The sequence below is a fragment of the Poromitra crassiceps genome (assembly GCF_964638095.1).
Source record: "Poromitra crassiceps genome assembly, contig: HAP1_SCAFFOLD_699, whole genome shotgun sequence".
Lineage (NCBI taxonomy): Eukaryota > Metazoa > Chordata > Actinopteri > Beryciformes > Melamphaidae > Poromitra > Poromitra crassiceps.
In genome coordinates this window covers 34,810-57,019 of record NW_028151709.1, presented here as the reverse complement: position 1 = coordinate 57,019, position 22,210 = coordinate 34,810, and the positions used below count along the sequence as shown (strand labels likewise).

Sequence of the window (22,210 nt, the reverse complement as noted above, 5' to 3'; positions counted from 1 at the left end):
GCCAACTAGGGCACTGCACGATGATGTCACTACGGTTGACTGTACAGTAGGCCTACAGTAGGGTAGTGGAGTACAGGCAAGTTGAAGTGTTTGTGGTACGATTTGGAATTCTAACAGGCTCACAGCACATGCTGTTGTGTTTCTGACTTGCATTGTGGTTGTTTTGATTCATCAAAACATTCTACCGGTATATAGTGTACAGTCAACCTAGTGACAGCATCTGTAGGTATAGCTAGGCAAATTTAGGTAGCTAGGTAGCTAGCTAGGTAAAGATAGGTAGGACTTGACTTGACTTGAAAGCAGTGTCTTGTCTGAATTGAAATGAAATGTTTCATGTCCTCTTTAAGGCTGAAATGGGTTCATTTGAGACTTTATGATCTGAGGGCCATGTAGGCCTACTATTACTAACATTAGTCAGAACTCTGTGAGATCATGAATCATTAATTTCCACTAGCCTAACTACACTTAATTTATTAAAAGAACCACGTTATTCTTATCTTGCAACAATGCATTTGAAATGAAGAGTGATGATTGGGATGTTGTAATGACTGACCATGACCACTAGATGACCTTATTCACAGATGAAAGCTCATATAGCCTATCGGCTCATACATACATCACAGTTGCTCGAGTGACATCACTGATGACATCACAGTTGGGCAGTCCAGTTGCTCGAGTGATTTTTTTAAATTTATGTTTTATTTATTTATTTACCTTAAACCTATGACCCAAATCCTTATAGGCCTACATATGGGGAGACACAGGGATGGGTTGTGGGGGGAAAATGGTAAGGGGTGTATAACACCTAAACATGATAAAGTTGGAGATATTGCATGGAATTACTTCCAGATAAGAGAGATAGAAATAGGAATCAGCAAAAATCTGATATAAGATTTTCACAGTCTGTGATGGTAGCTGGGTTAGGGCTGATTGGCACAAGTGCACAATACACAGTATGTGACATAATCACGAATCACCAAATTTTATATATGATGTTGAACTATAAGCTATTTTGAAAAATACTGCGATCCAAGTCAAGTCAATTTTGTATTACCTATATAAATTATATCGTGCCAAATCATAAAAGTTATATCAAGACACTTTTCATAATAGCTCGAGCAGGTCATGGGCTTTTCATTTTAGACCCAACATTTGAAAAAATGCTCACACATGAGCGAGCACTTGGCGAAAGGAAACACTCCTTGCTCAAGGTGGGCGGCCATCTGCTTTGACCAAGTGAGAGAGAGAGAGAGAGAGAGAGATTGGGTGCACACAGTAGCAATAATAACAATAACAATAACTGTAGTAAAAATAAAAATGAATACAATCTCATGACTAATAAGGCGGTGGGGCGCGCACTGGGAAGCACACGATATTTCCAGTGATAATTATGCACAACAGTAATAACATAACACACACACTATATACTAGGAATCGAGCGCGCTACCAGTGATGTCACAATGCTGATGATCATCAGTGATGTCACTTCATTGTGACATCACTGATGACATCACTTATGACATCAGTGATTTATGACATCACTGACATAATCAGTGGGATGACATCATCACTGATGACATCATCACTGAACTTATTAGCCTCAGCCAGGAAGGATGACATCATCACTGACATCATTAGGTAATTAGGGCAATCACCTAATTAAAAAATCAGGCTCCGGATTATTTCTCTATCTATCTATCTATCTACACACAGACAGACACACACACACACACACCCACGCACAGCCTATATAGCCTATGTGAGCATGGAGTTCATCACTGTCCCATGGGCACTAACCTCGCGTCACCAGGCTCTTCTCGGCGAGAAAGAGCCTGGCTCCCGCCCACAATTGATTTTGTCACCCTACTGGTTCCCGCCTAGAGCCCGCCCTAGACCGGATGGCAGCGTTTCTAGCTCGTCAACTTTCACGTTAACTTGACAATTTGACCCAAGTATCAGAATCCTCTTTCACCGTTTTGACCGGTGTGTCAGGCGGTGGTGGCGGAGATGCCATATTGCATAAACGTTTTGTTTTATGTAACGCTAGCTTTGTTTTGATCAGACTCTAGTTTAGGTAACATCACCGCGTCAAGCTAACGGCAACAAAGACGTTGTTAGGCGCATTGCCATCCGGTGTTAATTCTGGGTCCGGGGTTTACGCCCCCATGACAAAAAGCGGGGTGGAAGGTGCCCAGACTACATGGGCACACAGAGGTTAAAACTCAAACTGGCATAGGAGGGGCTGCATCCTTCAATGGGAGATTCATGTCCCTGCTTCTGACAGGGGAAGGCACCAGGACTGCTGCCTACATACTGTAACTGGACCCATTTGCAGGGGCTTAGCCTACTGGTTTAGTTCAGTTTTGTCTTGTCAAGTTTTGAATAGTGATCTGTTGAATTTATAAAGTACAATAAAACCTTTGTGGGGAAAGCCATAACAAAACTGCCTAGAGATCCATTGTAAGTTACCCAGGCTGTAGGGGTTAAGGCGGAGGACCTCTCCTCTGCAGGCGCAATCCCTGCAGCGATGGTAGAGTGAACAGGGTGAGAGGAAGGAGGCGGGGAGATAGATGGCAGAGGAGGGAGAGGAGGTAGGGAGGCTAGAGAGAGGACAGAGGCAGGAGGGAGGCTAGAGAGAGGAGGCAGGAGAGAGGACAGACAGGAGGTAGGGAGCTAGAGAGAGGAGGCAGGAGAGGACAGGAGGGAGGAGAGGACAGACAGGAGGTAGGGAGGCTAGAGAGAGGAGGCAGGAGAGGACAGGAGGGAGGAGAGGACAGACAGGGAGCTAGAGAGAGGAGGCAGGAGAGGACAGGAGGAGAGAGAGAGAGGACAGACAGGAGGTAGGGAGGCTAGAGAGAGGACATGAGGGAGGAGAGGACAGAGAGGACAAAGACAATGCAGGAGGTTGCACCTGCGTAGAGAATAGCAAGAGAGGCACCTCCCCCCCCAACCTCCTCCCTTCACTCCCACCTGTCTCCCTCCCCTTCACTCCCTCCTGTCTCCCTCACCCCTCCAACCTGTCCACCACCATTTCCCCCCCCTCCCGTCTCCTCCTCCCGTCTCCAACAAAATCCCCTCCTCTGCCATCTATCTATGTATCTCCCGGCTTCCTTCCTCTCACCCTGTTCCCACTCAACCACTCTACCATCTCCGCAGGGACTGAGCCTGCAGAGAGAGGGGAGCAGGCACAGTCCCTGCAGAGATGGTAGAGTGGTTGAGTGAGAACACGGTGAAGGAAGGAGGCCGGGAGATGGCAGAGGAGGGAGGGAGGGGGGGGGGGGGGGAGGAGGGAGGGATGGGGAGGAGGGAGTAGGGGATGGGGAGGAGGGGGGGGAGATGGGGGGGGGAGGAGGAGGGAGGGGTGGGGAGAGGAGGAGGGAGGGGGGGGAGGAGGGAGGGGTGGGGAGGAGGGAGGGGTGGGGAGACGACTTCAAATCCCCTGCAGGAATCAAACCTGCACTTCTCCGCATACAATGCGGCTGTTAAGGTGATCGCCTTAACCCCTAGACCATCAGCTAGGTAACTTACAATGGATCTCTAGGCAGTTTTGTTATGGCTTTCCCAATGAAAGACTTGAAAAGGTTTTAGTGTCCGTACCGGGATTCAAACCACAAACCTTTGGGTTGGAAGGCATGGTCTTTCACCACTGGACTACAGCCCAGCTCAAACACACAGCACATGCAGCAAGTCAAATAGATGTGGTTAAGATCAGGGTTTTCTTAACCACGACCATACCCTAACCCAATTGATATGGTGGTCGTGGTTAAGAAAACCCTGATCTTAACCACATCTATTTGACTTGCTGCATGTGCTGTGTGTTTGAGCTGGGCTGTAGTCCAGTGGTGAAAGACCATGCCTTCCAACCCAAAGGTTTGTGGTTTGAATCCCGGTACGGACACTAAAACCTTTCAAGTCTTTTTTGAATATTTTGTTTTCAATTATTAATATTATTTTCACATTTACTAATCATTAACCACTCTATTCAGGAATTGACCGACTAATCAGCAACTATCTAATGATTAACTAATATATTCACGAACTGACATGTATTAAAACAGTTAACTACTCTGAGTCTGCACTGAGTGCTCATAAGTGTCAAAATAGAAAACCAGATTCAAACATAGGCAGAATGGTTCCAGGTCCATGTTTATCATACCAGAATGTTAGCACAACAATACAAAACTCACAGCAACAAGTAGACCAGTGGTTTATTGATAGTATTCTGTGACATCACCACACAGACATCTTGGTCTGCTTGTAATCAATTAACAGGTGATTAACCACACAGCCAATGAGCTGTGTGTAGTGTAAAGTGCCATATTGGTCGGAAATGCATGTGACATCATGGGAATACTATGAATAGACAAGTCCAAGTGAATCAGTTGTTATTAAGCTTTATGAAGGCTACTTAAACAAGATAATTTAGGATAGATATAAATGTACCAAATTTTATAGCTATGTTATAGCAGACGTTTTGTCATTTCTAAAAAAATAGATTTTTCAGGTTCGCACAACATAGTATTGCATAAGGAGTTGCTCATAATAACTCTTTTTAAATCTTTAAAGTATTTTAGTTGCTGTTCTGGGTATGGCATTGCATCCCTGAGAAGGCTACATCGGTACAGCTGGGTTTCATTCAGGTTCATGTGTAAGGATACTCATTCTACAGCGGGTGTTTATATGATATACTGTGCAAATCTATATTTTTTAATCTCTTAAATTACATAATATTCCTTTGGTTTCTTCAGTGCGGTTTGCTGATATGTCAAAGAGATAGTTACACAAATAAATGACAAAACTCATAAGCAAACAGAAATGGTGAAGTGCTGCTCATTTCAGAGAGATACCGTATTGCACAGACAGATGAGATCATCTTCACGGTGGAAGAGGTTTCTCCTGCTGGAGCAGGAGTGAGCTCATCTGCCAGGGTTAAACAAGGTCGTGAGCCAGGGGTGAGTGAGGTCGTCTGCCAGGGGTGAGCGAGGTCGTCTGCCAGGGGTGAGTGAGGTCGTCTGCCAGGGGTGAGCGAGGTCATCTGCCAGGGGTGAGCGAGGTCGTCTGCCAGGGGTGAGCGAGGTCATCTGCCAGTGGTGAGTGAGGTCATCTGCCAGGGGTGAGTGAGGTCATGAGCCAGGGGTGAGCAAGGTCGTCTGCCAGGGGTGAGTGGGGGTGAGCGAGGTCATCTGCCAGGGGTGAGTGAGGTCATGAGCCAGGGGTGAGCAAGGTCGTCTGCCAGGGGTGAGTGGGGGTGAGCGAGGTCATCTGCCAGGGGTGAGTGGGGGTGAGCGAGGTCATGAGCCAGGGGTGAGCGAGGTCATCTGCCAGGGGTGAGCGAGGTCATCTGCCAGGGGTGAGTGAGGTCATGAGCCAGGGGTGAGCGAGGTCATCTGCCAGGGGTGAGTGAGGTCATCTGCCAGGGGTGAGCGAGGTCGTCTGCCAGGGGTGAGCGAGGTCATCTGCCAGGGGTGAGTGAGGTCGTCTGCCAGGGGTGAGTGAGGTCATGAGCCAGGGTGGATGGGGGCAGATCAGGGCATGGTGGGGCAGGGCAGCAGCATCAGCATGAGACACAGAGGACTGGGGCTCAGTGCCAGCCCCGATGAGTCTCTCCCTACACACACACACACACACACACACACACACACACACACACACACACACACACACACACACACACACACACACACACAGGGGTCAAACCAATAGAACTGGAAAATAGAATGCCCATTGGTCACACTGTATTTGGGCGTGTCACAAACAAAAGGCAAAGTAAACAGAGTTCCAGTTTAGATGATGCCGTCACACTTAGTTTCTGTTGCTCCATTAAGACTGAATGGGAGGAGCTGCTTTGTAAGTGTGGCAACACCTGATTCCAGCAATTCTGGGTACATGTTGTGTTTCAGAGCTGTTAGCTACATGTTGTGTTTCAGAGCTGTTAGCTACATGTTGTGTTTCAGAGCTGTTAGGTACATGTTGTGTTTCAGAGCTGTTAGCTACATGTTGTGTTTCAGAGCTGTTAGCTACATGTTGTGTTTCAGACCTGGCTACACGTTGTGTTTCAGAGCTGTTAGCTACATGTTGTGTTTCAGAGCTGTTAGCTACATGTTGTGTTTCAGAGCTGTTAGCTACATGTTGTGTTTCAGAGCTGTTAGCTACATGTTGTGTTTCAGAGCTGTTAGCTACATGTTGTGTTTCAGAGCTGTTAGCTACATGTTGTGTTTCAGAGCTGTTAGGTACATGTTGTGTTTCAGAGCTGTTAGCTACATGTTGTGTTTCAGAGCTGTTAGCTACATGTTGTGTTTCAGAGCTGTTAGCTACATGTTGTGTTTCAGAGCTGTTAGCTACATGTTTGTTAGCTACATGTTGTGTTTCAGAGCTGTTAGCTACATGTGTTCAGAGCTGTTAGCTACATGTTGTGTTTCAGGCCTCTTTTGGTATGGTATGGTGTTTATTCTTAATCCCCGAGGGGAAACATGGTTTGCCACCAGAGCGAGAACAGATACAAACAAGAAACAGTAACATACAGCACAATAACAATAATACAGTGGAGAGAGAGAGAGCCTCACAAAGCAAGGCTAGCAGTGTTCATTAAAGAATTTTACAGAAGCAGGAACAAAAGATCTTCTAAATCGCTCAGTAGAGCACCGAGGCATCAAAAGCCTATTACTAAACGAACTGCGCAGGGCATTAAATACATTAAACAAAGGATGGCCTTCATAAGAAAGAATAGAATTCAATTTTCTCCTTGTTCTCTTGGCTATAATCATCTCCAAAGAATCAGGGGGAAGGCCAATCACTGAGCCTGCCTTTTTAATCATTTTGTTTATCCTATTTTTGTCCATGACAGTGAGGCTGCCCCCCCAGCAGAGCACAGCATAGAAAAGGACACTAGCTAGGATACCTTGGTAGAACACATGAAGAAGTGACCTGCTGATGTCAAATGATCTAAGCTTCCTCAAGTGGAAAAGTCCAGACTGGGCCTTCTTGAACACAGAATCTGTGTTCTTCTTCCAGTCCAGCTTACTGTCCAGGTGGACACCGAGATACTTATAAGACTGGACTATTTCTACCTCCAGCCCTTTAATAATGACAGGGGAGACTTCTGCCTTCTTCCTCCCAAAATCAATAACTAGCTCTTTGGTCTTTTCAACATTGAGCAGTAAAAAATTGTCATCGCACCAGGAAACAAATAAATCAATCTCCTTTTTATAGGCCCGATCGTCACCTTTGTTGATGAGACCAATAAGAGCAGTGTCATCAGAGAATTTCTGCATATGACACATGGCCTCACTATGTCTGCAGTCCGCAGTATAAAGAATAAAGAAAAAAGGAGCTAAAACTGTTCCTTGAGGGGCTCCAGTTTTTGTCCAGATGATATCTGATACAGTGTCGTCCAGCCTAACAAACTGAGGTCGAGGCACAAGATATCTCATGCACCAGGCGATGGTTGAATTATGCAATTTATATTGAATCAGTTTATTTGCTAGAATGTGTGGCTGGATAGTGTTGTTCAGGCTCCATCTGGGCCCTTCTTGATCTAACTTCGTTCTCTCTCTTTCTTAAAAAAAAAAAAAACTAACCAACCTTGTACCACTAACCTAAACTTGTACCACTGTTCCTTCAGAAGTTGTAGTTGTCATAGACTGTGCTCCATAGTTGATTGCTCTATTGCTGACAAAAAATGTGTTATTGTAAGTCGCTTTGGATAAAAGCGTCTGCCAAATGACGTAATGTAATGTAATGTAATGTAATGAAGGCGCTCGAAAAATCAAAGAACATTTCCCTAACAGAGTTTAAATAAACGTCTTACAAATAAAGAAAAGCCACTGTCAAATCATGCGATTTAAGTGAATGTTTTGAGCTTTGAGAGGTTTGTTCATGTTTACCCATTTTGGTGGATTGTCCCAAGATCATACAAATGATGTGATTTTTGTGAACTTAAAGGCCCAATCCGTCAAAACTCACTATTACTGACGCCGGTGGCCGTTAGTGTAACTGCAGGCAGCGTGTGAACGAGCTGACGCGCGGGCACCATACTCGCACGCGCACAAGCAGTTGCCTGGCAACAGCAGAGCTGTTCGTTGCTTTGTAACGTTAACTCATAAAAGTCACTTGAAAACGGCAACCTGGACAATTTATCGGTCAGATCAGCCTCGAGATGCCCAGGAAGGATTCTGGATGAATTAGGGGACGTTATTGTGGCATGTTTGGTCGTGTTTTGGCTTGCGTTGACTGCGGGCAAGTCGATACTCATGTTAGCAAAAGCCAGGAAATAGCCTTCTCCCCCTGTATGTATGGTAATGCCTGGAGTTGACCAAACTGAACAATCAAACAATGTTTCATAAGCATAACAGTAACGTTAGGCATATTTAGGACTGTTAAATTCATTATCCACACAAGACGGTAACGTTATTAGTGGGGCTGGTGGTAATTTCTATAAATGTAAATGAATATTAGTTAGCCGCGATTAGCATCAAGCTAATGCTACTAGTATGTGCAGTCCCACTGCAGTCAGAGCCTGCTGGCTGCGGGAAGTGGATACTCATGTTTGCACAAGCCAGGAAATAGCCTGCTCCCCCTGTGTGTACGGTACCGTCAAACAATGTACCGTAAGCATAACAGACAGTAGGCTAACGTTAGGCATATTTCCGACTGTTAGATTCATTCATTATCAACACAAGACAGTAACGTTATTAGTGGGGCTGGTGGTAATTTCTATAAATATAGCTAAATCTATTAGTTAGCATCAAGGGGAGCGTGCCTATGTTCCCACAGCCCTATGTTCCCACAGCCCTTTCTTGACTATTTTATAGAGCAGCAACGCGTTGAAAATAGAACAGTGGCGTAACATAGAGCAGCGCGTGTGCTGCGCGTTGCATGCTGACAAGCCACGGCCGGTGTGAGACTTTACATTAAATATAATTGAATCTAAAAGGCGCGGCGCGTTTTTTTGCGCGACATACATGTTCGGTGTATTTTGGCCTTAAGGAGCTAAGTTTAGCAAAGGACGTGTCAAAATTATGCCAGAGAACAGCACATGTCCACAAGCCAGGGCTACTAGCAAACAATCAAAATAAGATTAATTTTTTATTTATTTAAATAAATAAAAATATTGCACTATTTATGCAGTTAACTCAACCTTTATTGCACTATTTATGCAGTTCACTCAACATTTTTGTGCCAGGAACAGGCAATCTGCAAGTGCTGTCCTTTGAAGACTATTTCAAGATTTATATTTCTGGCGCCAGCAACGCCAATGGATCTTTTCTCCTCTCGTTTCATGACGGTGGAAACAGAAATTCTGAACAACTAAAACCTTTCCTCCACGGTTTCCAGGGATCAAGCTTCCATGAATAGCAGCCATCTGAGCAAACACTGTGGACCACTCAGCACCAATGGGGCATGGCCGCGAATTACGATCAAAATATAAGGGGGTCGTCGGAACTACACCTCTCCACCAAATATCGTGAAAATCCGTGCTGTAGTATTTACGAAATAGTGCATTTGGTTTTTCAAACTGTCGCAATAGAAACAACTATGGACAGATCGTGATCAACAAAAAAGTGTTCCACGCAACACGCCTTCACCAAATTTGGTGCAAATTGGAACATTCTGCATCGAAACGTTTAGATCACATTGTGTTTTGTTATTTTTTGTGGTTTTTTGTCTCTTTGACCTTACTCAGTCATTCGTAGTGATGCATTGTGTAAGTTGGATTGTGAATGCCTTTTTGATTCTTCATTAATACAATAAAATAAAATTAAAAATTAAAATGCACACAGACAAAGAGTAAGTAAATCTTAGTAAACGTGGGAACATTATGAGAACTAGTCAAGTCAAGTCAAGTCAAATTTTATTTATATAGCACCTTTCATACACAAAGGCAATTCAAGGTGCTTTACAAAAAAATAATCGAAAAAACAAGCAGCAAAGCAATGCACATATAAAAAACACATAAAAAACACAGCCGACAGTTTTAGTTAAAATATATACTCAAATTAACAAACATGAAACATTATTTCTGTTTTAAATAAGTTACAAGGCACTCTTCAGTATTATTATTACATGTACAGTCCATTTGTTGGAAATGTACAGGAAAAATCTTTTTAAAATTACAGGCCGAGAGAGGCAGTAGTTTAGTAGCAGTTAAAAGCAAGAGTAAACATAAAGGTCTTTAGCTTGGATTTAAAAATAGGCAGAGTAGGGGCAGATCTAATGTGTTCAGGGAGTTTGTTCCAGTTATGAGAGGCATAGTGGGAGAACGCGGCTTCACCATGTTTAGATTTGGTCCTTGGGACAATTAGTAGACCAGTGCCTGAAGATCTCAGGGATCTGGATGGTTCATAGTGTAGAAGCATTTCAGAGATGTAGTGTGGGCCTGACCCGTTGAGAGATTTGTAAACTATTAGCAGAATTTTAAAGTCTATTCTAAGATTTACTGGCAGCCAATGCAGGGATTTGAGAACTGGTGTAATGTGTTCAGCTTTCTTGGTTCTTGTTAGAACTCTAGCAGCCGCATTCTGAATGAGCTGAAGTTGTTTAACAGCTTTTTTGGGAAGACCATTGAAAAGACTGTTGCAGTAGTCTAGCCTGCTAGAAATGAAAGCATGAATTAGTTTTTCAAGATCTTGTTTGGACATATAGCCTCTAATCCTTGCTATATTTTTTAGATGATAGAAGGCAGATTTTCTTATAAGCTTGATGTGGGAGTTGAAATTTAGATCAGAGTCAATAATAATGCCAAGATTTTTTACCTGGTCCTTTGGCTTCAGAGATAGGGATTCGAGGTGAGCAGTAACTTTGAGCCTATCTTCTTTTTTGCCGAAGACAATTATCTCTGTTTTGTCTTTATTAAGTTGGAGAAAATTCTGGCACATCCAATCATTAATTTGCGCAAGGCACTGACACAGTGACTCTATGGGGGCATAGTCATCCGATGAGAGGGCTATGTAGAGTTGGGTGTCATCTGCATAGCTATGATAAGCTATTTTGTTTTTTTGCATAATTAGGCCCAGAGAGAGCATATAAAGGTTAAACAGGACAGGACCTAAAATTGATCCTTGGGGTACCCCACATGTCATTTTGGTTTGGTCAGATGTGTAGTTGCCAATGGAGACAAAGTAGTTCCTGTCTTGCAGATAAGATCTGAACCACTCTAGGACCGTGCCGGAAAGCCCGACCCAGTTTTCCAGTCTGTCCAATAGAATTTCGTGGTCAACCGTATCAAAGGCAGCGCTGAGGTCTAGTAACACTAAGATTGAGATTTTACCTGAATCAGTGTTCATTCGGATGTCATTTATAACTCTGATAAGCGCAGTTTCGGTGCTATGATGGGGTCGGAAGCCTGATTGGAAAGGATCTAGGAGGTCATTGGAGGATAGAAAGGTATTGAGTTGTTGGTAGACAGTTTTTTCGAGTATTTTGCTAATAAAGGGAAGATTTGATATTGGTCTGTAATTGCTGATTATAGAGGGGTCGAGGCTACGCTTCTTTAGCAAGGGCTTAACAACTGCAGTTTTTAGAGATTTTGGGAAAATGCCTGTAAGAAGAGAGGTATTAATTATCTTCAGTATGTCGGTCGCCAGGCAACTGTAGACATTTTTTAGAAAGCTTGTTGGCAGGGTGTCTAGGCAACACGATGAGGATTTAAGGCCTCGTATCGTTTCTTCTAGTTTCTTGTGGTCAATGACATTGAACTGAGTCATGTTAATTAAGCACCTATTCTGTGGGTGCGGCGGAGCCACATTTGTTCTTGATGTGGAAATAGTTAGTCTGATATTTATAATTTTATCCCTAAAGAAGGTCGCAAATTCATTGCATTTGACATTGGATAGAAGATCAGGGGCAATTTGTGGGGGGGGGTTTGTCAGCCTGTCAACAGTGGCAAAAAGAGTGCGAGCGTCATTGGTGTTTTTGCTGATAATGTCGGAGAAGAAGAATTTTCTGGAATTTTTTAGTTCCTGGTTGTAGGAGTGAAGACTATTTTTATAGATGTCATAATCGATGTGAAGTTTAGTTTTCCGCCATTTGCGCTCGGCTTTCCTACAATCTCTTTTTTTGTTATTTACAGAGGGAGCGTTTCTCCATGGTGCTTTTTTCTTACCGGAGATTAGTTTAGATCTAATGGGAGCTACAGCATCAATAGCCTTTAGGGTTTTAGAATTGAAGTTATCTAGGAGATCATTGACAGAGGCTGAGGAGAGGGAAGGGGCCAGCGAGAAAGCCTCCATGAACCGTGTGCTAGTGCTCTCGTTGATGTAACGCTTTTTGATGGTTTTTGACCGAGTAAGAGCGATAGGGGTGATCTTGAGTTCAAGAAAAATACAGAGATGGTCGGACAGAGCAACATCACTAGCTGAAAGAAACGATGACTCAAAGCCCTTGGTGATAAATAAATCTAGGGTATGGCCTCGATTGTGAGTGGGCCCAGAGACATGTTGTAACAGGTCAAAAGTGTCAAGGAGGTTATTCAATTCTTTGGCATTATTATCATTGGGGTTGTCAATATGAATATTAAAATCTCCTGCAATAGTTAAACAGTCATGTTCTATGGAGATTATAGAAAGGAGTTCTGAAAATTCATCAAAAAAACTACTAGAGTACTTAGGTGGTCTGTATATAATCAGTAGTAAAATAGAGGGAGAGCACTTCAGAACAGCGGCCAGATATTCAAATGATGAAAAGTCGCCAAACGATACCTGCTTGCATTGAAAAGCATCAGAGAAAATAATAGCTACTCCTCCCCCTTTCTTACCGACTCTGGGGGCGTCAATGTAGTTAAAGTTAGGTGGGGCTGACTCATTAAGAACATATTCCCTGTTGTTTAGATCAAGCCAGGTCTCTGTGAGGAACATGAGGTCCAGTTTATGACTCGTAATCAGATCGTTTATTAGAAGCGACTTGCTTACAAGTGACCTAACTAGTGCAAACCACTTCTTGTAGTTTAGGGGGCTGGGGCCAAATCTGATATGGATGAATTGCTAACTAGTGCTAGTCATATTGTGTATTTTTTCATGATCATGTGTATTCTTGCATGATCAAAGGCACACAAAACTTTGAGACTGGTGTGGTTGTGCAACAAGACTATTGTTGGGAAATGTGGGAACACAGGGCCTTATTTTGGAAGAAAAAAAAATCTAAGAAATGTGGGAACATAGGGCTGTGGGAACATAGGGCTGAAATCTTAGAAATGTGGGAACATAGGGCTGTGGGAACATTGGGCTGTGGGAACATAGGGGTGACCCCCGCATGAAGCTAACGACTCACCACCGCAGCTAAATGCAGTCAAACAATAATGTTCCATGACCATAAGCATAACGGTACTAACGTTAGGGTTGCATTACTTCACACAAGACGGTAATGTTAGCAGAGTTTCTGACCAGGTGGTCAGATACTTGTACTACGGAGTGACAGTAAAAATCTTGAAAATCCATTAGCAAGCAGCTAACGTTATCTGGTCAAAACCACATTACAGTAGCTACAAGCAGCAAGTTCCCTTCATGAACCGAAAACACAGTCCTGACTCTAGTTTCCCCCCCGATGTCGGTCACATTGCTGCTGTCTGGCCAGACGGGCTTCATTAGATAAATATTTATTTATTTAGTCTGGACTTTTTCTGGAGTCTGTGTTTGTTGTTTCCTTTAGCTAGCAGCTAGCGACGAGCGTAACGTTAAAAGCTACTTCAGCCATTTCCTGTTAGCGTCTAGACAAGAGACAAGCTCGACGTGAACGCGCGAGACGTCACATCCTCTAGCTGTGGCGGGAGATGCTATCCACTTCGAAACTGCGGTTTTCCATGTATCTTCTGAACGGCTGGTCGGAGAGAAACGCCCCTGGTCGCCATTTTTAAGTGACGTCAAGGCGCATTCACTCAGTGCCAATAATAAACACTTTGTGCACATTTATTTCTCGCCAGAACCAACGGAATGGGCCTTTAAGTACATGTTTCTAATTTATCAATGGGCTTTTTAATTTATTTTTTTAATGATCCAAGTTGCAGTGGTTTACCTCTGAAGTCGGCAGGCCTGTCCTCCCAGGGTGACAGCACAATACCCAGGGCTTTCCACTGGTTACCTGACAGGGCTGCTTCCTGTTCAGCTGTTACTGCCACAGCCTGCTCATAGGAGAACATGCTGATCTGGTTCGGGTTAAACACCACCTGCAGAAGGTGACATGAGCCAAATGAGGGGAGGCACGAATTGTCAAGATGAACACACCAACATAGATAACAAGACATTTCGGGTCCCAGAACAAAAGCTGAATAGAACTCCATAGACTTGTTTTGTGGAAGTCAGGTCAGTGTACAGTAAACTAGTAATAATAGTCATTTAAGACTTACACTAAACTGCTCAGGTGGTATCATTGAGATAGCCAGAGGTGTGATTCCTTCAATTTGGTCCCTCACCAAAGCTGACATGGACATATCTGGAAGACCAGCTGCACAACGAGAAAGTGAAGTAGCATCAATGCTCCCAGAGCTAAACAGCCACCAACATAACTGAGTGAAAAATCACATTTAGCAGATGATCACAGAGAGGATTGTTCATATCAGGGTGCTCAACATGAGGAGAGTGGATGTGTCTTACCTGCCAGAACTCCAATCTCAATGAAGACATCAGTCTTCCAGTTACCTGTGGGTCCAAATGCAAGACTGTGTTGCAGAAGGTCGACGAGAGCCAGCAACTGGTCTGGTGAGCAGGACAGCCTCAGCTGACCCAGCCACAGCACAGCCTTACTGCAGCCACCAGGGGGAGACAGCAGGTTACACAGTAAGTAAAGGGGACAGAAGTACCACAGGAATGAGTCCGGACCTGGATGTTAACACTTCCGCCTCTTATGTGTAAAAGTCAATGGGATTTATGTGTGAGGATTTTGGTTGAATGCTTGAAATAAGGTCTGTGGTTAACAAAAGTTTATGACTTTTATGATTTTCAGTACAGAAGCGTAGGCTACAGTGTAAATGAAGCTACAGTGTAAATGAAGCATACAGTGTAAATGCGTTTTTTTATGAGATTTTCAGAAAATGCTTCAACAGTCATAAAAGCGGTCCTCATATATCTACACACACACACACATACAGTACATATAGTGTGTGTGTGTATATATATATATATATATATATATATACACACACACATACAGTATATACATATATACACACTATATATAGATCTTTTTGTGAATGTACAGCCCATTTTTAAACCAGCAGTATTTATATATAATACTAGTATAATAATATTATACTAGTAAATAGATAATAATATTATAGTATAATAATATACAATATAATAGTATAATAATAATAGATATATATACACATACACTAGGGTATTCACGACTACTGAATTTTAGTAGTCATCGACTACTTCCAAATAATAGTTGACTAGTCGATTAATACCGCTGAAGATATATTTTTTTCACACAATAGAAATGATCAATTCTCATCAAAAGGGTCTCAAAAACAGCCAGTAAAGGGTTAACTTAATGTAGGCGGGACCAATGTGGAGATATGTGAAATAGCAGAGTCCTGATTGGCTCTGAGAGGCTGTTTACAAATGAGCCATTACACCCCAGCAGCTTGTCTGAGTTGGAGATAGCGACTGTTTGACTTCAGTAACAACATAGACGAGTCTTTCTGTCTATTCACCTTATTCACCACACCCACTTTTTCTCTCTTCCGCGTTCAACGCAAACGTATTTGTTCTTCCGGTTCAGCGCTAGTTGCCTACTGTGGCTAATATTAGCCGCTAGTTAGTTATGTTATATGGCAGTAAAATGCCACTGAATGACCAAATTGATATAACTTTTAACCATTTCGAGTAACACTGTTTCCATACGGATCACCAGCGTTAGTTTGTTTTTTATAAACGTGGCTATATTCATAACGTTTCTATCTCGGATGCGTTATTTTGAATCCCACATAGGTTACGCCTGGCGCAACCTAGGTGGGTTTCAGGACAAAACAGTCTCGACTCCACTAACGTCATCTTTAGAGCACAATATTCCTGGAATGCAAGTTTAACTAAACAGTTACATGTCCTCTGCATTCTACATAAAATTAAGATATTACGGGTTGTTTTATTTTGTATGTTACATACTTATTGGCCAAGATATGTTAGTTTATGGGGGAGTAATTCTGCCAGTTTAGGAGGAGAGTGTGGGCGGCCATCTTGCCTGCGAGGTTTTTGGCAAGTCTAAAACGGAAATACTATTACGAAATGACGTAATGCGGAAGCGTCCATGTGTGGGCAAAGAATAAGGTGAATAAGTACCTTCAATTCTGTTGATTTAACATGGCGTCATGTGGAAAATGAGTGTTCAAACAAATCTATGTTCAATTTATGTATTTATTCTTCACCACAGATGAACGATTAGTTGATTATGATGCATAGTGTCGACTAGTGTTTTTTTGTTGACTGTGAAAGCCCTAATATACACGTATAAACACTAGGGCTGTGAATCTTCACTAGCCTCACGATTCGATTACGATTCAGAGGGCTACGATTCGATTCGATTCGATTATCGATGCATCTCGATACATCTTAAATCAATGCATCACTTTTTTCCCCCAATATTCCCCAATGATTTATTTTTTCTCACTTTCTTTTTTCTCACTGCGTGACTACTTTTAAAATAAAAGTGCATTTGGAATTGCATTGTATTATGATCCATAATTAAAATAAACAACTGCATGTACTTCCATTATATTTTATTTGATTATTAACACATTGACTGCCAGCCGTTTTTTTTTTGCTGTAGGTAGCTTCTGCCAGGCCGTTTTTTGAGGATTCTGGCTCATTTTACAAGAGCCGAGGATTCTTTTCTGCTTGGAGTTTGTGAACACGAAGTTCACAAAAGTACTAATAGAATGTGTGCTTTCTCTGTCTAAAAGAGTTAGTTTGTAGAGTTAGTAGTTATGTAGATATTAGCCGTTGAGTACAGCATGGTTTCAGCTGTCTGAGAGTGAAAGCTGAGATAATCGCAGTTTTGTGAAATTCAATCAAACAGGCAGAACAGTCACTTTAACCATTTATTTTTGGCATCAGTGAGAGATCAGACATCCAAACAATATAGTTCCGAACGCCCTCTCCTTCAACTCCTCCCTCCGTGGGCGTGTCTAGTGGCTTTCAGCCTGCGTTTGTCACAAGCGAGTGCTCTGCTGCTGCTGCTGCGAGTTTGAGCAGCCTCCCTCCCTGGCAGCGAGTTTGAGCAGCCTCCCTCCCTGGCAGCGAGTTTGAGCAGCCTCCCTCCCTGGCAGCGAGTGTGGATAGGGCTCACTCGTCTCTTGGGTTTGAGAGCCCCGATGAAGCCCCGTGCGACTCTAGGCTTTATGCTGCCCACCCAGTCCATTTCTGGAACCCCCCACCGCAGCAGCGCGAAAGCGTCCCCGCCTACAGTATGAGAATGAGGCTCGTTCGTTTCTGGGTTTTCGGAATGCGTGCGATTCTGGCCTTTCTGCGGGCGTTTCAAAGTGTGTTTCACCCATAATATATTATGCAAATTTGCAATCCCCCGTGTGCTGCTGCTGGCGCGGCCCGAGAGCGGCGAGTCTGGTGACTGATGACTGTAAAATCGGCAAGCCATTTCCTTGAGAATGGAGGAAGCAGCCGCGGGAGGCGGCTGCTTTTGGTTGACTTTCTCTCTGTCGGGAGGGCACCGTCGCCACCTAGCTGGTCGGTAAAATAGATTATACACATTCTCTTCCTCCAATTCTGGGATAGGAGACGTAAAAGGGGTTGATCGATGTCCCACCGTCAAAAAAAAAAAATGTTTATGTAAGCCGAGATATCTCGTCCTTGGCACTCAACGGTTGGATCATGTAAGCCGAGATATCTCGTCCTTGGCACTCAACGTGTTAAAAAAATAAATAAAAATAATAATAATCGATTCTTGACATTTGTGAATCGATGCAGAATCGTGCACGTCCGCATCGACGATGCATCTTATAATCGATTATTTTTGACACCCCTAATAAACACACACACACACGTCTCACCTGAACTCCACAGCATTGAAAAAACGCATCTCTGTTGTTTTAGCTCCACACACGATGTATCCCATCGCCACAAAAGTGCTGGAGTCCAGCTGTGAAGGTTTCTGCTTGGTGGCGTTTAACAAGCGGCTGAACAGCACAGCCAGCTAGGATGAAAGCCATGGAGAGAATGAGTGAGCGTAAAATAGCCTCAAACAGGATTGTAGGTGGATGTATTAGCAACGTACTTGTACCTTCACCCTGTATTGTATAGCATGCCAGTGCTACTTGTACAATTTGTTTCAGAAAGCGAGTGAACACACAACACAGTGGATGTAATATGTCTCCGGCTATGACCGAAGCTGATACCTGTCTGTCTGTCCAGGTGTTGACTGATCCCATGGCGTAGATACTCCTCAGCTCGGACAGACGGAGGGTGCCCAGCTCTGCTTCTGACATCTCCACCGCTAGTCCACCCAGCTGAGCGACCAGGGACGGAGACATGGAGCGGATGTGGCCATGCACCTTCATGCGCGTGTTCACGCATACACACACGCATGCATGCACACACACACACACACACACACACAATCCCAGAGAGACCCCAGTTAAAACATGGCAGACATTTTAGCAACATTTCACATCCATAAAACCATATTCACCAACTTAAAGTCTTTATTTATTGTTTTTGAAAAGCGTAGCAAACAATATACTAAAACAATATATTCTTCCAACAATAAGAAATCTATTAAATCACCTTTGTACATTTGTACTACATGTTTTGCAATTAAAAAAAGACAACCCTAACAACTGGATTTAGGAGGGGTTTCAAATGTAAACAGGAAGTATGGAAATGTCCCATAGGGAAGAAGCCTGGAATGAAATGCATGTGTGATGTGACGTGATGTGATGTTCTCACTGTGGTAGTTCCTGCATGATGGATGGCTGGAAGAGAGTCTCACCTCTTTGACTTTCTTGAGCAGCTGTTGGCATTGGTAGGGTGTAAGGCAGTGGTTCCCAACCATTTTTGTGTTATGTACCCCTTGAGCTGTTTTACCATGCCGATAGTACCCCCTCACTCATGTGTGTCCTAAAGTTGTTATATTAAACTTATATTAAACAGTAGGCCTCTCTAACACATCTCATTAAATGAAAATAATTTGATTCCTCTTTAATACAATTTTGACAGTTTTCAATTGGTTCAGTTTTCAATCAGTTTTTATCATTTTGGAAATACATTGTAATCCCAATCTTTCCAAGTACCCCCTGCAAGCTGCTCAAGTACCCCTAGGGGTACACGTACCCCTGGTTGGGAATCACTGGTGTAAGGAACGGGTCGTGGCCCATCAAGGAACGGGTCGTGCCCCCCCCCCCCCCTCCCCCCCCTCCGGCTCTGGCTGATGGCCCTCCAGGCTTATCACCTTCCCCTCCCCCTCATCCCCCAGGCTATAGACAAGTTTCCCAGCGCTGGCCTAGGGCGGCGCCATAGCAGCCTTATATGTTCCCGGCTTCCGGTTAAGTCCACATAGCGTCCACAGCAGCCTGATGTTGCCAATAAGCTACGACTTAAATAGAGACTTATTACATCATATGTTTTCCGCCCCCTGTATGTTGAGTGTTGGTGAAAAAGAAAAATATAGCAGACGCTTTCTTTACTGTAGAGCGCCGTTTAAAAGCTGCACAACAAGCAGCATCAGTCCCGCCGGCCAGCGCTGGACCCGCTGTGAGGAAACACACAGGAGGAAACCGAAATGTCAAAACAGACATCCCTTGCTAGGCCAGTCCTTTTTTTTTTAATCGAGATCATGCAACAAGTAGCCTACTTCAGCCGAGGCCAGCAAGACGGCAGGAAAGAAACAGAAGCGTGCCTGCCGCCGTCAAAAGCAAAAGAGACCCGACGTAGGCTGTCAATTTAGCGGAGGTAAAAAGCCTTTTTACCTACTCGGGCGAATCAATCAATCAATCAATGGCTCGCGCTTGTTGCCCGACGCTCGTATGATGAGGAGATGAATCAAAATGCTTACCACCAATAAAGCCACATGCGAGCCGAGAACGAGTGCAGGAGAGCTGACGCAGGTGCCAGGTGTGGAGTGGGAGAGATTAAGGTGCGTAGCCTATTGCTGGAGATTCAAGTTGTGCGCTGTCTGCACTCTGCACTGACACTGTCGCACTTATTACTTTTAGCTGCGTTGTTTTTTCATCAAGGCAATGTCCAGAAGATATGGGTTCATGAATGTCTGCAAATGCAGATAGATAGGCTACAGTAGGAGTGTGCATGCATGTTGTCTGTTTCAATAACGAAAGCGTCCTTACCGAGAACGACGTGCCGACCAATTAAATATTCTTGCTGCGAAATCGGCCTCTTAATGACAACACTGGAATAATAGCCGTAATATTCATTCACAACGGGGGTAATTTGATGAAATACATAGCGTTACAACATACCCGACCTACTTTGTTGCTGTGGAGATATTGGTACGCTTCGGAGCTTTTGAGATTGTTCATCGCGTTGCCATCCACCGCCATTGATTCCTCAAAATACGCTATAATCCTGCCTGTAGTTACGTTCGGCCATTTACACATATTATCTTCCCATGTGTCCAGTGTCAACGGGTGTGGGATAGACACTCTTTCATTAGATAGGAGACTCGCAGAATGATCCCAAGTTTGCATTTTTTCGGCGGTCGCTATGGCTACTACGGTAGTACGTTACGCTTCTCCGTATTCACAAACACCGGAACCGACAGACACGATCGCGGCCGAGTCCGGAAGCAAACCGGAAGTGCCCAGGAAACTTGTCTATACCCCGTCACCCAGAGACGAGGCTACACCGCCCCTCCCCCCCCCAAAGGGCTTCAGAGCTGATGATGCCCCCCCCCCCCCACCCACGCTGACCATCACAGCGGACCAGGTGAGGAATCAGCTTATGAGGCTACACACTAGGAAAGCAGCTGGCCCGGATGGCGTCAGCCCCATGCTGCTCAAAGCCTGTGCCCCCCAGCTTTGTGATGTGCTACAGCTGATCTTCAACAAGAGCCCGAGTCTCCAAAGGGTCCCCGTGATGTGGAAAATGTCCTGTATCGTCCCTATACCTAAAAAGCCAAGACCCTGGAGAAACTCGTCCTGGAGCAGCTCAGGCCTATGGTCAAACCATCCCTAGACCCCCTCCATTTCGCCTACCAGCCCCGACTGGGAGTGGGGGACGCTGTCATCTACCTGACCAACCGCGCCTACGCCCACCTTGACAACCCGGCCAGCACTGTGAGAGTCATGTTCTTCGACTTCTCCAGTGCTTTCAACACCATCAGGCCGGCTCTACTGGGTGAGAAGCTGACGGCGATGCGGGTGGATGCCCCCCTGGTGGTCTGGATTGTGGACTACCTGTCTGGCAGACCACAGTATGTGCGCCTGCAGAACTGTGTGTCAGACAGAGTGGTCAGCAATACAGGAGCACCACAGGGGACGGCCTTCTCTCCCTTCTTCTTCACCATCTACACCACGGACTTCACCTACCAGACAGAGTCTTGCCACCTTCAGAAGTTCTCTCACGACTCTGCGATAGTGGGATGTATCAAAGATGGCGACGACGATGAGTATCGGGATGTGGTGGCCAACTTTGTCACATGGTGTGAGCAGAACCACCTGCAGCTCAACGTGTCAAAGACAAAGGAGCTGGTGGTGGACCTGAGGAGGGTCAAGGCTCCGGTGACCCCTGTTTCAATCGACGGGGTCAGTGTTGACATAGTGGAGGATTACAAGTACCTTGGAGTGTACATTGACAATAAACTAGACTGGGCTAAGAACTCTGATGCACTCTACAAGAAGGGGCAAAGCCGTCTCTACTTTCTGAGATGGCTGAGGTCCTTCAACGTCTGCCGGACCATGCTGAGGATGTTCTGAGTCGGTAGTGGCTAGTGCCTTCCTGTATGCTATTGTGTGCTGGGGCAGCAGGCTGAAGGCAGCGGATTAGTGTTAATTTCGTCGACGAAAAATGTTAGTCGACTACCTTTTTCCCCAAGACTAAGACGAGACTAAAATGTTCAGACTTTTAGTTTCATTGACTAAGACAAGACTAAAATACTCAAACTTTTAGTCGACTAAAACTTGACTAAACAAAAAGACGATGAGGTTGAATAAATATGATAAAAACTAACAAGGACATTTGACACAGGACTAAGACTACGACTAAATTTAAAAATAGACAACAAAATTAACACTAATTATAGACTGTTTCCCCCCCTC

At 44.2% G+C, this 22,210-nt stretch overlaps 1 protein-coding gene across 2 annotated transcripts in view; it reads right to left on the bottom strand.

Annotated features, from left to right (window-relative positions):
- Positions 1-4,130: 4,130 nt before the first annotated feature.
- LOC310771487 (sodium/hydrogen exchanger 1-like) overlaps positions 4,131-22,210 on the bottom strand; it is a 30,669-nt gene continuing 12,589 nt past the window's right edge. The window contains exons 3-8 of one of the 2 annotated variants that reach the window (XM_083664087.1): positions 18,338-18,493; positions 17,993-18,135; positions 14,583-14,731; positions 14,336-14,433; positions 14,005-14,155; positions 4,131-5,608 (exon numbers count right to left, since the gene is read on the bottom strand). In XM_083664087.1, the coding sequence (XP_083520213.1) occupies positions 5,526-5,608; positions 14,005-14,155; positions 14,336-14,433; positions 14,583-14,731; positions 17,993-18,135; positions 18,338-18,472 (759 nt within the window). In that variant the 5' untranslated portion in view covers positions 18,473-18,493 and the 3' untranslated portion in view covers positions 4,131-5,525. Of the gene's footprint in view, positions 5,609-14,004; positions 14,156-14,335; positions 14,434-14,582; positions 14,732-17,992; positions 18,136-18,337; positions 18,494-22,210 lie in introns of those variants that run through there. The other variant, XM_083664088.1, reaches the window with a different exon arrangement.